Source organism: Carcharodon carcharias, chromosome 29 (genome assembly GCF_017639515.1).
Source record: "Carcharodon carcharias isolate sCarCar2 chromosome 29, sCarCar2.pri, whole genome shotgun sequence".
Classification (NCBI taxonomy): Eukaryota; Metazoa; Chordata; class Chondrichthyes; order Lamniformes; family Lamnidae; genus Carcharodon; species Carcharodon carcharias.
The window spans coordinates 3,712,952-3,730,724 of record NC_054495.1 but is presented as its reverse complement, the minus strand read 5'-3'; the positions used below and the strand labels follow the sequence as shown (position 1 = coordinate 3,730,724).

The following is a 17,773-nucleotide window of genomic DNA, read 5'->3' as shown; positions in this document are numbered from 1 at the left end:
TTCCCCTGGTGCCAATGCCCCATGACTCCAAACCCATTTCTCCCGCACCAATCTTCAAGGCATGCATTCGACTCTCTGATCCTGTTTACCCTAGGCCATTGTACTAGTGGCTAAGGTATCCTTACCTTTGCGGTTCTGCTTTTTAATTTAATTTAGTCCCTAGCTGCTCATATACTCCATTAGCAGAACTCCTTTCTTGGTTCTCCCCGTGTCATTGATACCCACGTGGACCACAGCAATTGCATCCTTCTCCTCCCAGGTTCCTCTCCTGCCCTGAGCAGATGTTGTTAACCCTGGCATCAGGTAGGTAACACAGCCTTCTGGACTCACTTTTTCAGCTGTAGAGAACAGCATTTATCTCCCTAACTATACTGACCCCTGCTATTACTCCATTCCTTTTTACTCCCTTGACTTGAATGACTCCCTGCTATCACAATGTTGTGGTCCGACCCTGCTCATCCACACAATCTGTAAGAACCTTGAACCTGTTGGACAAGTGCACAGGCTGAGATTCCTCCATTGCTACCTTTTGCATCCCCTATACTTGCTTCACAACCCTCCTGTCCCAGAACATGGACTAAATCTGAAGTATCTAACCTAAGGGTAGATAGACTGCCTCCTGGAACAAAGTGTCCAGGGAACTCTCTCCCTGATGCATCAGAGTGCCCAAATCTCACTTTCCAACTCATCAACTCTGAATCGAAGTTCCTTGAGCTGCAGATACTTGTTGCGCATGTGATGGCTGTGGACCACTCACTTCCAAATGCTACAGTTGCAACACATCACTTGCCCTGCCATATTATTGTATTTTCTATATCCAGATCAGGTTTTCAAATTTAGAAATATCACTCATTGATAATTTGTAGTTATATTAAGCAGTTCAACTCATTAAACTTAATCTGTACTAATAGCTCCCCAGTTCTAGTTTAAACTACTGCCTCAGTTTAGAGAAAAACAACCTTAAAACTCACTAACCAATCATCTACCAGCTTACCTAATTAATGGCTCTGGACTTATTTCTCATGTCTCACTGTGTCCTGCTCCGTCTCCTGGACCACTGCTTATTCTGTTTAACAAAAAAAAAGAACAGCACCTCTGCTGCAGCTACTTCCCCCGCTGTACAAAATTCCTGAGTTCAGTACTCTGTCTAGCAGTTCTCCATTGAGCTGGCCTCCATGCTACTCCTTAAGTGAGCAAAAATCCTCCTTTATTTGGATTAGCTGGAATTCCAGAGACCTGAGTCAGGTCCTGTTAGTTAGGGAACCAGTTCTATCAAGCCACCCAATTAACTAACTGTGCAGCTGCCGTAAGCAGGCAGCTTGTTTACCAATAAGACTGAAAGAATCTACAAGTTAATGTTTAAGTTCAATTAAATGCTAATTGCAACATTTCTGTAGATTTTAAGAAGAGATCAACCTGAGTATCATCAAAAAAAGCACATGTCAAAACTTTCATCATGAGCTCATCAGGACATCTGTAAGAATACCAAATGAAAAGGGAAGAACTGTTTATACTTCTTCATGACTGGTTCGCAATGATCGAACACTGATTACTACTGTCTACCGCAAGCCTACCTTCTCTGGTCAAGATACGTGTTGGGATTCCTACAGTTCCAAGCGCTATAAGATTGGCCTTATTTGCAACCTTGCAAATGGTGTCCAAGCCACTTGCTCACTGTGCAAGCTTAATGCTGATATAGGGCACATCAAAGGCATCCTACAAGTCAGATCACTGCTTGCTGTATGTTGCGCAAACTTATGAATTGGCCTAAGGCCTCCACTTTCGGTCATGAAAAGTGCCCAGCCTACCTCAGAATACTCTGGAAGGGTAAGGTATCTCAAAAATTTGAACAAAAGGTGAAGCTAGCCATTTCATGCTGCTATTATGCGGGAGCAACATGAGTGGTGTTTGCCATTAACACAATGCTGCTATCAAATCAAAGACATTTTGCTTACCGCACAAATGAGTAATGTGATTTATGAATTTCAGTATCGGTGTGATGCTAGGTGCTAGGCTGTACATCCCAAAGACTGGCGGATTGTATCAAACAACATGTCCCTTAGGCTGTTCGCAACAGGCCGTGCTGTTAGGAAATAGAGAGTTTAAGTTTTATATTTGTATTTATGGGTGTTAGGAATGAGTTTTACCTTTTTAAGGTTTAAGTTTGATTTGTATTTCTGTATTTGTGTGTTACCAAGAAGGTCAAGCTGAGTTTTTGTTTCATTTTAAAAGGTGCCTGCATTTCTAATGAGTTTTACGACTGTACGAGAGTTAAGCAAATACGAGAGTAGAAGAACTGGGCTGTTGCCAAGCAACAGGGGATCAGAGGCAGGCCCCTCCCACAGACATACACAGAAGAAACTAGAAACAGCAGTTTGATTTGGAAGCTGCTCGAGTTTAGTTGGTTTTGAAGACAGCTGCCAGGTAAAAGCAGCCTAGAAGGGCCAGATAGCCAGTCCAAAGCTAAAGTTGGTTGAAAGTGGCTGCCAGAGAGACTGGAGCAAAGGGGACAAAGACCTAGTCCCAAATTAAAGAAAAAGTCCCCAAAATCCAAGGGAGTGGAACAGGAGAAAATCCCAAGCAGACCTTCTAGCCAAAGGAAGGCCGGGAACCAGGAAAAGTTCTTGTTCTGTAGAAATGAAAGTAGGGAGCAGAAAGAAAGGCTTCATGCAGATTTAAAGGAAGCAGATTAAAAGCAAGAGACCAGAAGGTCCAAAGAGACCTGAAGGTCTGTAACTCTTTGCTATGGGCATGTGAAGCAGTGGTGTACTGTTGACGGCTGAGTCAGTGAGAGAGAGTGCGTGGAAGAAAGCCTGAATGCATGTGGTGACCCAGGGAAGAGAAACATCAGAAGTAGAGTTCAAAGCCCTGGAGGTGGACCCTTGCAGAAGGTGTCTGAAAGAAAGTGTCAGTTTGGAGAAGATTCCAGTGTGAGCTCTTAGAGAGTGGGGATTGGAAACCCTCGTGTGAGTTTGGTGAGACCAGTGGGCTCAAATGTGACAAGCATCTGGGTGGAGTTGAGGAGAAATAGGTGGCATCTGTCACTTGGATTCAGATTGTGGTGTGTCTGACCACCGCTTGCCTAATGGTTTACATGTACTATGTACCTACCATGGACATTTGATTATAAGATAGCTTTTGTAACTTGTGTTATCCTTACAAATTTTTATATATCTGTAAAGGTATAGTTGTGGGTGAAGGGGTATTGTAATCTAGTTTATCTTTTCTTGCTTGATAAACTTTTATTCTTTTGTTAAAAGTTCATTAGCTGATTCCAGTGACAGTTCAGTAGCCACTCTCCACGTATCTAAACAAACAAAAGTTAGGATCTATCTAGCTGGGTTCCACCCTGGGATCAGGCTTGTCCGGTGGTGACCTCAGCTAGGATCATAACAGTATCCAACCAGCCCGTGTTTGCGAAACTCAAAAGTGTCCAACATTAGATGTAATTTTGCAATTGGACAATATTTGCTAAACAATCCTGAGTATGCTGAGAATTACGCTGACAACCAATTTCTGATTATCACTGGGACTTGCAGTTTGCCACACATGCATGTGTTAGAAGCTACATGTCTTAATACACGGAGCCTTGTTCTTTGCAAACAGAAAGAACATGCACCCACATTGTGCCTGTTTCAGATGAAGAAAATAGGTGACAGCCATTCTCTGGTTCATTCCTCAGGGCAATCCCTTGACCATTCAGAGTCAATCTGCCTAGTTTGAATTTAAACAAAGCTCGTCGGTTAATTCTCAGTCATCAGTTAACTGATGCATCTCCATGGCAACACCACTATCAATCAGAGTCCACTTGCCAACCAATCAGCATTCTCTTCTCATGAAGTATAAGTTGTCTCACATTTGGTATTCTTGCAAATGTCTTGAGTGCAATTCAACTATAAAATTGCTTAGAATTCCCCAGCCCGTTTCGGAGGGCAGTGCAGGGAATTCAGAATCAGACTAGGAAATACACAGTAGCAAAATAAAGGTAATAAACTGGTGGTACAGAGTCATATAGACCTGATGTCAGACAATACAGATTGAACATTTCAGTTCTGACTAAAGGTGATTGACCTAAAATGTTAACTCCTTCACTCTCCACAGACAGTCCCTGATCTGCTGAGTGTTTTCTGTTTTTTTTTAATTAACAGCATCTGCAGTATTTTTGCCTTTTGAATACTGAGTGAAGTGTGAGTGGCGGAATGTGCGGCAGTGGAAGCCATATTTAGGCCTGGTTAGGGGAGGCACAGGTAACATTAAATGTGTACTTGTAGTTTGGCTAAAGTACAGCTATTATTGGAGGCAGAGGACCTTATTAAAATGCGAGAGGACACTGGGGGAAGAAAAGGCAATAGTTGGCCATAGATTCAGATTCACAGCAATGATGCTGGCCAGGCCCAGGGCTTTGGGATGTCTCACAAATAGGAATAAAAGTTCTGAAAATGCATGTACAATCCATGTTAGGTAAATAAGTACAAGAAAAGGTAGGTAAAGTTCAAATATTCACCCTTTTTTTAAAAAAAAAGTTTCAATCTTTCTCAAACAAACTTTTAGTATGATATGCAAATCGAAGCCTGAAATCCAGGTTGGTATGCCCACACACTACGATGGCAGGCAATTACCAATGTCCCCAAGAAAGTTGCCTCACCCGTGTATGTCCGAACTCTGCCTACTGGAGGTCACCAAGGCCGCATATGTGCAAATGTGTGAAATGTGCCTGGACATAACTTCTGGTTCATTGTCAGGAGTCACTCCAAGGAAAGATAGATGGAGCACAAAATAGAATTGAGGTTTTGTTCAAAATCTGGTCACAAATTCATTTATTTTCTGCACATTATTGGGCTCGTAATGGTACTTTGAATCATGACAAAGGATATTGTAAGTTTGCAACTTTGTTGTTTCTGCATCCCACGGATATTCTAAAAAGCATAATTTATGTAATACATTTTGATTTCAGATTTTTCAAAGCAGAAATACCCGCACACTTCATATTCAAGGCATCATGCTGTTCACCGTTTAACTATCAACCAGAAGTAAGTTGTCTTGATCAGGAAGTGTGTTTCCAGACCAGACAAACCAAATAAAATGTTTACTTTGTTTAAACAAATTCACCTTGAAATCTAACTCTTTCCTCCCTTCCTGTTCTTTGTCAGTGCCCTGGAAAGACTGAGGAGTCATCTATGTATATACAACCCTCCAAAAAACTGTGTGGACTGTATAAACATCTTGCTGTTTGGCATGATGGGTGCTGGTAAATCATCCACCATTAATACATTTCTCTCAGCTCTGGATCCAGATGGAAGAACGATAAACTGTGTCCCAACTGGACAGCATCCTGACTCACTCACACTCGAGGTACCCTCTCCAACATCTTTTTAAAATTTAATTCTCAGGAAGTGGACATTGCTGGCAAGGCTGACATTTATTGCCCATCCTTTGTCACCCTGCCCTGATAAAACTGAGGCTTCACAATCACTTTTACTGAGACTGGTGCTTTATTTAAAGATTTTTAAAACTGTACTTAAATTCTGAAACTGTTGTGCTGTGATTTGATCTCACTCTCTATCATTGGTCCCTTTAACGTAACCGCTACATGATTGTAACGCTAAATTGACTTATTGTTGAGGCAGTACATTGAGTCAGAAGGTTGAGTTCAAATCCGATTCCAACTCCACACACTCCTGGTGCCAGTACTGAGAGGGTTCTGCAATGTCTGAGGTGCCATCTTTTGGCTAAGACGTTAAACCAACACCAGGTCTTCCCTCATAGGTATCCTTAAAAGATCCCACAGCCGTTATTTTGAATAGCAGACTTCTTCCTGGCGACTTAAAACAATATTTATCCCTCAACCATCTCTACAACAGATGATCTGGTTATTATCTCATTGTTTTTTGTGGGTGCTTGCTGTGAAAAAATTGGCTCCCACATTTTCTATATTACAGCATTAATCACATTTCAAAAAGGTACTTCATTGACAGTAAAGTGCTTTAGCATATTCTGAAGTTGTGAAAGGAACTGTATTAATGTATGTATTTTATAAATTATTTAACAGCTGAAGTCCTACAAGTCAAACTCGTTGAAGTTTTGGGACACAACCGGTTGGAACTCATTCGATGATGCAGTTAAGGCAAAGGAAGTGTTAAGGATGATCCTGGAAGGAAGGGTGCCACCAGGAACCAATGTGAGTTGACCTAGCTATTTCATGCTTTTAAGATGTACCATTTTAGAGAATCTCATTTAGTTCAAAAAGCCATTTGGAGTGAAAAAGGAGCAATATTTATATGACAAAGCTTTATTTACATCAGCAATGGCTACGGTGATAGCAATCTTGCCTCAGTCAGTTGGCTGTGGACTCAAGCCCCCACTTCAGGGACCAGAGCCCCTAATGCCAGAAGTGAAAGAGTGTAGCACTGCCAGACTGAGACACCGTCTGCCCATTCAGCTTTGTAAACCACAAGCACCCATGTTATTCCAAGCACACATTTGGCACATGTGCAGTTCTAAAGTTCTGCAACTTAGCTTCTGCTACGTAGGATCTCTCACTTTCCCACTCAATGAGTTCAGCTCTCAAGTTGCATTGAACAGCAGCCGCACTCTATCCAAAGCTCCCGGATATGAATATGGTCAACATCGACAAAGCGCACACCGAGAAACGCGCCCTCACTTAGGTCACGTTAGTTCCGATAGTGTATCTTTCCAAACGACCAAGCAACACACCTGGATCACAGTCTGGTCCTCTGATACAAACACTCAACTCTTTAGCATGCCTGAGCTATTCACACCACTTTTAACATTCAGTCCCTTTTTTAGTTTGCTCACACCAACAGCTTCTGAAGTTCTATTTTCTTCTTCCTGCCAAGCAGAAAACTGACCGATTCGTAGAGAGCCTTGCTTACTTCCCCTCACATGAATTCTAGGTTGTGAAATGTGCCTGTTCAGACCAGCTGCCACAGAACAAGCTGGACCTAACACCACCCCAATTAGCTTTCATCCCCATAGTAACTTCTCAGAACCTAATGACTTCACGAATAGGAATCCACTTACTCCTCTTTCCAGAATTATCTTAATTTCACTTTGGACTGAAATACACATCTCACAAAAAGAAAATACAGGCTCTACCCAAAAGCGGAAGGGTCATCACAAAGCCAAGAGTTAACATTGAATTGATGTTAAACTTTGTTAGGAAATAGAGAGAGTTTAAGTAAATTATATTTGTATGTTGTGGGTGTTAGGAATGAGTTTTAGCTTTAAAGTTTAGGTTTGATTTGTATTTCTGCAATTGTGTATGAAGGAAAAGGTCAAGTTGAGTTTTAGTTTCACTTTAAAAGTTGTCCACATTTCTAATGAATTTTACGATTGTAAGAACAAGTTAAGCAAACACAAAAGTAGAGAAACTGGTTCAGAGAGCCAGGCCCCTCCCACAGACATACACAGAAGAAACTAGAAACAGCAGTTTGATTTGGAAGCTGTTTGAGTTCGGATGGGTTTGAAGACAGCTGCCAGGAGAGACTGGAGCAAAGGGGACAGATAGCAAGTCCCAAGCTAAAGAAAAAGTCCCAAAATCCAGGGGAATGGAACAGGAGAAAGTCCCAAACAGACCTTCTAGTCAAAGGAAAGACAGAACCTGGAAAAGGTCCTGTTCTGTGGAAGTGAAAGTAAGAATCAGAGAGAAGGCTCCAAGCTTCAGGTTTAAAGGAAGCAGATTTAAAGCGATAGTCTGAAGGTCTGTAACTCTTTGCTATGGGCAGTGATGTATTGTTGACAGCTGAGTCAGTAAGAGAGAGTGCGTGGAAGACAGCTTGACTGCATGAGGTGATCCATGAAAGAGGAACATCGGAAGGAGAGTTCGAAACCCTGGAGGTGAACCCTTGCAGAAGGCATCCGCGAGAAACGGTTGGTTTGGGAGAAGATTCCAGTGCAAGTTCTTGGAGAGTGGAGATTGGAACCATCGTGTGAAAGACGGAGTGCAGTGAGACCGGGAGGCTCACAGTGTGGCAAATGTCTGGGGCAGTTGATGAAAGATCCATAGCATCTGGTTGAAGTGGCATCTGTCACTTGGGTTCAGAGTGTGGTGTGTCTGACCACAGGTTGCCTAGTCATTTACATGGACAGTATACTTACTGTGAACATTAGAGTATAAGATAGATTTTGTAACCTGTGTTATCCTTACAAATCTGTAAATATCTGTAAAGGTATAGTTGTGGGTGAAGGAGTTTTGTAATATAGTTTATTTTTTCTTCTTTGATAAAGTTTTATTCTTTTGTTAAAAGTTCATTAACTGACTCCAGTGACTGTTCAGTAGCCACTGTCCGCGTATCTAAACAAACAAATAAAAGTTAGGACCAATCACCCTGGGATCAGGCTTGTCCAGTGGTAACCTCAGCTGGAATCATAACAAGCTAAGACTTCAAGCTAGAATATTACTTGTAGTAATGCAGCAGCCACTTTGCGCACTGTAAGCTTTCACAAACAGCAAAGTGATAAATCGTCCAATTGTTGTTTAGGGATAGATAATGGATAGGTCACTGGGGAGAATGCCCCACTTGGTCTTTGAAATAGTGGCCGTGACATATCTTATGTCCACCTGAGCGAGCAGATGGGCCTTGGTTTAATATCTTATCCGAAAGACCTAGACAAGCCTGAAAGAAGAAATCTTGCACATATATAGTACTACGATACACTGCTGAAATCAGTTAAAAGGATTTGTAAGTGGCTTCCTTTTGTAAAACTTCTTAGCATCTGAAGAACATGAGAGGGACCACACTGGATATAAGACTTTTGTCACTAGATTACAGAAAATAAAATTGCTAAACCTAAAAATACCTTTTCAGCCTCTGTTAAAGGTGAGTCGTAATGGATTTAAATTTAGCTGCTTCATTCCAAGTTATATTTTGACATGGAGATCTATCAATGGAAAATGCTGTGAGAATAATGGGAAAACAGAAAACCAAGAATAACACGGACAGACGGCGTAATAGTGAAACATAGGGAATCATCCAAGAGTAATAGAGGACTATGGAGAATAGTCCAAGAATGACACACATTGACAGAATCATTGAGAAACAATAAAGGAATAGTTCCAAGAGTGACAGAGGACAAAGTAATTGAAATATACAGAATAGTCCGAGTAACACACATAACAGTAATAGCAAAATATAGAGAATAGTCATGGAGTAACACACAGGAACAGAGTAACAGACAAACAGAGAGAATAGTCCAAGTGCACGAAGAAAATGAAGAAAAATACCAAAATTATGAGAGGAAGAGATAAAGTTAGAGTTTAATGGAGCGAGAAGATGACCCTCACTGATCAGGGTCAATCTTGATCTCAGTAGAATTGGTGAATGAGCCTTGTCTGATGGGACTGAGAACCCCTCCAGTAAGCTTTCACCTTGATGCTGAATAATTGTGAACATTTATGTTGGTAGCTATTTGTGTAACCAATTCACTTTTCTCTAACTTAGTTGAAGGATTTCAATCCTGATTCAGATGATGCTCAAAATCCAGTCATTCTGAAAAATGTAATCCATGGAGTTGCATTTGTTTTTAACACCTTTACCATAGACAACGTTGGTCTGGATTTATTGAAGCAGCTTCAGGATCTACATACCTTTGTTGCACAGAAAAGTAAGTCTCTATTTTGCTTTCTGCTGATATAACCTTTGTCACCATTCAGTTTTATGTTTCACATTCATATTCCTGTCAAACTTCCCTTTTCAGATATTTACAAGATTGTGATTGGGACGAACTTTGATCGATTAAGGATACCCAAGAAAAGTTATGATCGTATTTATGCAAACCAAAAACTAAAACGCAAGGTAATGGAGTTTTTTCATTTGTGGAATCAGGTGTATTGATACATCCTGAGAAGCATTGTTTTTTAATTGTGAGTGTCGTTGACATGGCTGGCATTTCCTGCCCATCCCTATTCATCTGAAGATGGTGGTGAGCCACCTTGAACCATTGCAGTCCATGTGTTGTAGGTACATCTGCAGTGCTATTAGTGAGGGAGTTCCAGGATTTTGGCCCAGCAATAGGGAAGTATATTGGCTGTTCCTTTATAGTCAAAATAGTGTGTGACATGGAGGGAGGCTTGCAAATGATGGTGTTGTCATGCGTCTGCTGCCCTTGTCCTTCTAGGTGGCAGAGTTCAGGGATTTGGAAGGTGCAGTTGAAGGATCCTTGGTGAGTTGCTGCAGTGGAACTTGTAGATGGTGCCACGATGCGATGATGGACTGTGGGTAGGGCTTTAAGCCAAGAGATGGGAAGGGTCATTTGAAGTGAGATTTAGAAGTCTCAAAAGCAAGGTTAAGGCAATAGACCAGTGTAGTGATCTGGGTAAAGACATGTAGCGGGACAGGAAGTTAAATGGTAGAAGTGATCAGGTAACGGTAAGAAAAAAGACAAGTTCTTTATCTGAGTGCATACAGTTTTCTTTACAAGATAGGCAAATTAACAGCACTGAAAGTGATTAAGTAATCTAGATCTAATCCCTATTACTGAGACATGATTACAAGACAATCAAAGTTGGGAAATAAGTACACGACATTTAAAAAAGTCAGTCCTGTTAGTAAAGGGTAGCAGTAAGAAATGATCTTGTGTCAGGAGGAGATCAGGAAGAAGAATCAGTATGGGTGGAGATTAGGGTCAGAAAACACTCATGGAAGTAGTTTCTTGGCTTGCTAACGTGATTATGCAGTTGGATGGAGCATTAGAAATAGTTGGAGCTTGTAATAAAAGTAATGTAATCATTGTGAGGGAATTTAAATTTCATATGGACTGGGCCAATAAATAGGCAAAGTTAGTACAGAAGATGAGTTTGTGGATGCTTTACTGACAATTTCCTGGAATATATTGTGGAGCCAATTAGGGATTAAGCTACTTCCAATCTTGTGTAATGAGGCACGGTTAATTAGTAAGTTCATGGTCGAAGAGCCTCCTGGGGGGAGAAAGTGATCATAATACAACTGAATTCCATTTAAATTTGAGGGCAACATGCTCCAGTCCTGAAAAAGAACCTTAAACTTAAACAAAGTCAACTACATAGGTATGAGGGGGAGAGTTACGCTAAGATTGATAGGGTAAATAGTTGAAAAGGTATGGCAGTAATTAAACATTTAAAGAAAAAGATCAAAATGTTCAACATAAATACTTTCCATTGAAAAAAAAACTCAGCAAGAAAGATCAATCCGTGACTTATTGAGGAAGTTAAAGCAGAGTATCCTGGGGGTTACCATTGACCAGAAATTGAACTGGACCAGCCATATAAATACTGTGGCTACAAGAGCAGGCGAGTAACTCACCGCCTGACTCCCCATAGCATGTCCACAGTCTACAAGGCACAGGTCAGGAGTTTGTTATGACCGCAGCAGATGTTAATTGCTAAGCAAACCAAATCCCAGAGGGAAACTTGGCTTACCTTATTTTTTTGTATTCTGAAAATGAGAAGAAAACATACTGATCTCAGTAACAAAAAGTCCAATAACACTTTTTTGGAATTTTAAAAATTGAAAGTAAAATTTTATTAAGAAAATAAACTTTGCACACAAGATTACAGTTACACAGTCAAAATTATTCTTACAAAAGATTCCTCCAACAGACTCCCTACTTGGTCGGACCCACAAGTAAACACCTTCCAGGCAACACTCCCTTATAGATCTTTAACTATAACAATCCAGTAATATTACCCAAGGCAAATTGCTGCAGCTTTAATAAAGGCATACCACATGACCTCTTAAATTCTCTTCCACTCTGCTGTGGAAAGCCAAGATTTCAGAACAAGACTGCTTTTTGCAACCTAGACTTTTCTGGCTTGACTGGATGGCTGATTCAAATTACATCATCTTACAGCTATTTCCAGGAAAACTTCCTCACACAGCCAACAGCCCAAAGCCATCAGCTACCCACCAACAACCCCTAAGCTCTCCTCAGTAACTCTAAAATATCTTTTTTTTTCCCCCTTCCATCTCAGGTTTCATTGTTCTCACACCTCTTTGAAACTCAAATCCTTCCAAATATGAAATCTTTCATGTTTCTATTTTGTCTCTGCTTTTGGGTCAATAAAATGTAATATGCCCTCTTCAATTTATGTATGGAACTCCTGTAAGATGATAAAATGTTTCTTGTCACTTCTGACTTCCCTTTGATATTCAAACAAACTCTCAACTTATAAAAATGCAAATGTTAGGTCCAACATTATAACTTATATCTCAAACCACCATGATATATCATTACAAATGCACAAACTTAACGTCTCCAACCTTTCACATCTTAAATCTCCCAATCTGTCTCTAGGAACCTTTTCCCCAGCTTAATGCAATATTCCCCAAAACTACTAAAAAAGAAAAAAATTACATCCATTCTCAGAAGTGTGATGGAATACTCTCCACTTGCCTAGATGAGAGCATCTCTAACTCGCTCAAGAAGCTTAACACCATCCAGGACAAAACAATCCACATGATTGGCACCCCATCCACCACCTTAAACATTCATTGCCTCCACCATCGATGCACAGTGGCAGCAGTGTGTACCATCTACACATGCAGTGCAGCAGATGCATGGGAAGATCACCACTTGCAAGATCGCCTCCAAGTCTCTTAGCATCCAGATTTGGAACTATATTGCTATTCCTTCACTGTTGCTGGGTCAAGATTCTGGAACTCTTTCCCCCCACCCCCCCAAACAGCACTGTGGGTGTACCTACACCACATGGACTGCAGCAGTTCAAGGCAGTGGCCCACCATCTTCTCAAGACACTTGAGAATGGGCAATAAATGTTGGCCCAGGCAGTGATGCCGATGGGGAGAAAAAAAAATTTAACGAGGCTTCCAATTTTGCAAAGAACAGTAGTAAATCTGAGAATTGGGAGTATTTTAAAAACCAACAAAGGGCCACCAAAAAGTTGATAAAGAAGAAAAAAATGAGAATAAACTGGTCAGGATGAAAAACAGAGCTTCTTCAAGTATATAAATAAAGGAGAGTAACTAAATTAAATTGTGTTCCTTTAGAGGCAGCGACGGGAGAAATTACCATGGGGAATGAGGAAATAGCAGTTATTGAACAAATATTTTGTGTATCCCGTCACAATCGTAGGGACAAATTGCATGCCAGAAATAGAGGGGATCCAACTGAGCTAATAAAAGTGAGGAATTTAAAGTAATTAATATCAGCAGAAAAAATGTATTGGAGAAACATAAGAGACTGAAATCTGACAAATCCCCACAACCTGATGTGGCTGCAGAGACAGTGGATGCACTGGTTACGACTTTCCAAAATTCCTTAGGATCTATAATGGGTCCAGGGGATTGGAAGTGAATGTAATACCGCTATTGAAGAAAGCAGGGAGAGAAAATTGGAAACAGCAGGCTCCAAATCTTCCAAGGAGCGGCAATCGCACCACTCCCACTTCTCTTCAGCACGACGGAGCTCTGAATTTCTGACCAGGTATTCCAATCCCAGATTCTTCAGAAATCCAGAGCAATCTTCCATTGAACTGCTTCATCGTAGCGCTGGATCATCCAGGTGGTGGAGAGGGGGAGGAATGGAAGCCAAACCACTCCCCTGTTTTATGGCACTAGCTGCCGTATCCTGGTAAATATTCACTAACAAACCGAACAGCTTTGGGACATATAAATGAGTGAATGTGTGGGCGAGGAAAATAGTTACGGAAGATAAAGTAAATGGGTAGGGAGGGTGATGTAAGTGAAGAGGGTGGCAGGTGGGTCAGGGGTTATACAGGTCGGATCATGTGTTTTCAGGTCTGTTTGGTGGGGGAGTTGAGGAGTCAACGGGAGAGTTGCATGGTGGGGACTAGTCAGGTCGGGTTGTGGGGGGAGGGTGTTGTTGGGGAGTCAGTTGTATAGTTTCCCAGGAGTTAGATTAGGATTTTTCTGTCTAACGTTCCTGGGTAACTGTTTAGGTAAGTACATCAGAACTGTCCGAAGTCTCCGATTCTAACTTGAGTCGGAGACATTTTTGAAGAGTCCGCAGGGGAATTGCCCACCGGAAATTCAAATTTTCCAGGCACATCCCATGGAGTCATTGCATTGGGACTGCCACAGGGTCCTGAAGCACGTTTTGCGGGATACATCCAGTCTCTGACAATCTAGAGACCGGAAGATTTGGGGCCAGGTCAATTCGCCTGACAAGTTATTGGAAAAATTCTGGAATTTATGATAGGAGTCTTAACAATGCACTTGGAAAATCATAGTATGATTATACAGTCAATACAGTTTTACAAAAGGGGAAATGTGTTGTCAAATTTATTCGATTTTTTTTTTTAGGATGAAATCCTTTTTTTATTCATGGGATGTCAGCATTACTGGCATGGCTATCTTTTGTTGTCTATCCCTAATTGCCCTTGAGAAGATGATGGTGAGTCACCACCTTGCACCACTGCAGTCCACGTATTGTAGTTATACCCGCAGTGGTCTCAGGAATGGAGTTCCAGGATTTTGACCCAGTGAAAGAAAGGTGATATAGTTCCAAGTAAGGATGGTGCAGATCAAGCAGGCTGGTTTGTCCTGGAGGGTGACAAACTTCGAGTGTTATTGGAGCTTTACTGATCTGGGCAAGTGGAGAGTATTCCATCATACTCCTGACTTGTCTTGTAGATGGTGGACAGACTTTGGGGAGTCAGCAGGTGACTTACTTGCCACAAAATAGTCTATCTCAGTCCCTGACCACAGTATGTACATGGCTCATCCAGTTAAGTTTCTGGTCAACAGTAACCCCTAGGGCATTGATGACGAGGGATTCAGCTATGGTATCCATTGAATGTCAAGGGGAGATGATTAGATTCTCTCTCGTTGGAGATGACCATTGCCTGGCCTTTGCATGGTGCGAATATTACATGTCACTTATCAGCCTAAGCCTGAATGTTGTCCAGGTCTTGCTGCATATGAACATGGACTATTTCAGTATCTGAGGAGTTGCGAATGGTACTGAATGCTGACATCCCCAAGTTTAACCTTACGATGGAGGGATGGTCATTGATAAGGCAGCTGAAGATGTTTGGCATAGGACATTTCCCTGAGGACCTCCTGCAGCAATGTTCGAGGACTGAGATGATTTGCCTCCACCAAGCACAATCACCATATTTTTGTGCTAGTTATGACTCTAGCCGGTGGAGAGCTTTCCCCATGATTCCCAGTTACTTCAATTTTACCCATATTACTTTTCACAAACTCTAGATATCCCAAAACACTTCATAACCAATGAAGTGTAGTCTCAGTTATAATATAGGAAACACAGCAGCTAATTTGTACACAGCAAGCTCCCACATGTGGCAATAAGTGACCAGATTTTTTTTTTAGTAAATGTTGATTCAGATTACTGCTGCAGAACATATAATCATCTTCACTAGTTTATAATCACTTTACCTGCTTCTCTCCTTTTTTTCTCTTAGTTTGCAAAGTTGTCAGATCATACTGGAATGAAAAAATGCACCATGTTTGTCGTTTCGAATGAGTGGAAAGGTGATAAGATTGAGAAGACAAAATGTGTTCTTGCTTTGTATGCACTGAAAAATATGGTCAAAAACATCTTAAAAGCTTAAAAGACAAACTTGATTTATAGAGATAAAAACAAAAAAACTGCGGATGCTGGAAATCCAAAACAAAAACAAAAACAGAATTACCTGGAAAAACTCAGCAGGTCTGGCAGCATCGGCGGAGAAGAAAAGAGTTGACATTTTGAGTCCTCATGACCCTTCGACAGAACTTGAGTTCGAGTCCAAGAAAGAGTTGAAATATAAGCTGGTTTAAGGTGTGTGTGGGGGGGGTGGAGAGAGAGAGAGAGAGAGAAGTGGAGTGGGGGTGTGGTTGTAGGGACAAACAAGCAGTGATAGAAGCAGATCATCAAAAGATGTCAACAATAGAACAAAAGAACACATAGGTGTTAAAGTTAAAGTAGATGATATTATCTATGATAATATCACCAACTTTAACTTTAACACCTATGTGTTCTTTTGTTCTATTGTTGTTGACATCTTTTGATGATCTTCTATCACTGCTTGTTTGTCCCTACAACCACACCCCCACTCCACTTCTCTCTCTCTCTCTCTCTCCGCCCCCCCCACACACACCTTAAACCAGCTTATATTTCAACTCTTTCTTGGACTCGAACTCAAGTTCTGTCGAAGGGTCATGAGGACTCAAAATGTCAACTCTTTTCTTCTCTGCCGATGCTGCCAGACCTGCTGAGTTTTTCCAGGTAATTCTGTTTTTGTTTATAGAGAACTGCTTAAAAGAGTTTCCATCTTCATCTCTGATAGGTCCCTCTTTTTCCTTAACTAATCTTTTAGCATTAATGTATTGGTAAAACATCTTTGGGTTATCTTTAACTTTATTTGCTAATCCTTTTTCATGCCCTCGCTTTGATTTCCTTATTTCCTTTTTTACTTCGTCCCTGCACTTCATATATTTGCCTAGGCTATTTGCAGTGCTTAGTTCTTTGTGCCTATTGTACGCTTTCTTTTTCCATTTGATCTTCCCCTGTATTCCTCTGGACAGCCAGGGGAGTCTAGATTTGGCAGTACCACACTTACTTTTGTAGGGGACATGTCTACTTTGTACAATTAGGATCTCACTTTTTAGTGCTTCCCACTAGTTTTCCACTGTTTTATTCTCCAGCAGTGCTGTCTAGTCCACCTCAGCCAAGTCCCTTCTCATTTCTGCAAAATTTGCTTTCCCCCAGTTCAAGACTTTTACTCCTGCCTTATCTCTGTCCTTTTCCATGGTAATGCTAAATCTAACTGAATTGTGATCTCTGTCCCTGATATGGTCGCCAACTGTCACTTCACCCATTTGCCCTTCTTTGTTCCCCAAGACTAGGTCTAGAATTGCACCTCCTCTTGTTGGGTGTGTCACTAATTTGTTGGGAAAATTTTACTGGACACACTGCATGAATTTTTCTCCCTCAGTGCCCCTTATATTGTTTGAATCAGCTTTGATATTAGGATAGTTGAAGTCTCCTACCATTATTGCCCACTTGTTCTTACAAGCAGAAATTTGCCCACATATTTGTTTGTCTATCTCCTCCCTTTCACTATTTGGGGGTCTGTAGTATACTCCCAGTAGTGTGACTGCTATTTTATTTCTAAGCTCAATCCATAAAGCCTTATTTGTTGACCCATTTAGTATATCATCCCTTCTCACAACTGGAATTGATTCTTTAACTATTATTACTAACCACCCCCCCCCAACCCCCCAACCCCCCCCGCCCCCCCCCCCCCCCCCCGCCCTTATCTCCTACTCTATCGGGTCTGAAGACTCTATAACCAGGGATATTAAGCTGCCAGTTTTGTCCCTCCTTGAGCCAGGTCTCTGTTATAGCAATGACATCCTGCTGCCATGTGTCTACCTGTGCCCTTAACTCATCTACCTTGTTTGTAATACTCCTTGCATTGAAATATAAACAGTTCAACCCCGTCAGTTTCCTTTGCTGCACACTTTTTGCAAACTTTGCTTCTCCTGTAACTCCGTGTCTATCACAACGTCCCTTGCTAATGTTGTATCTTAATTTTTCTGATCTGAATCTGACCTATCTAATCCTACTCCTGGGATCCCATCCCCCTGCCACACTAGTTTAAATACTCCCCAACAGAACTAGCAAGGACACTGGTCCCAGCTCTGCCTGGGTGCAGCCCGTCCGGTTTGTACAGGTCCCACCTTGCCCAGAACAGGTCCCAGTGCCTCAAGAATCTGACTCCCTCCCAGCTACACCATCTCTCCAGCCACATGTTTATTTGGTCTATCCTCTTATTCCTGCTTTCGCT

The 17,773-nt window shown here is 41.4% G+C and overlaps 1 protein-coding gene across 3 annotated transcripts in view; it reads left to right on the top strand.

Annotated features, from left to right (window-relative positions):
* LOC121270969 overlaps positions 1 to 15,566 on the top strand; it is a 34,524-nt gene extending 18,958 nt beyond the window's left edge. For all 3 annotated transcript variants that reach the window (XM_041176645.1, XM_041176646.1, XM_041176644.1), the window contains 6 exons: positions 4,955 to 5,030; positions 5,151 to 5,352; positions 6,050 to 6,178; positions 9,462 to 9,624; positions 9,718 to 9,815; positions 15,404 to 15,566. In XM_041176645.1, the coding sequence (XP_041032579.1) occupies positions 4,955 to 5,030; positions 5,151 to 5,352; positions 6,050 to 6,178; positions 9,462 to 9,624; positions 9,718 to 9,815; positions 15,404 to 15,553 (818 nt within the window). In that variant the 3' untranslated portion in view covers positions 15,554 to 15,566. The remainder of the gene's footprint in view (positions 1 to 4,954; positions 5,031 to 5,150; positions 5,353 to 6,049; positions 6,179 to 9,461; positions 9,625 to 9,717; positions 9,816 to 15,403) is intronic.
* Positions 15,567 to 17,773: the final 2,207 nt, after the last annotated feature.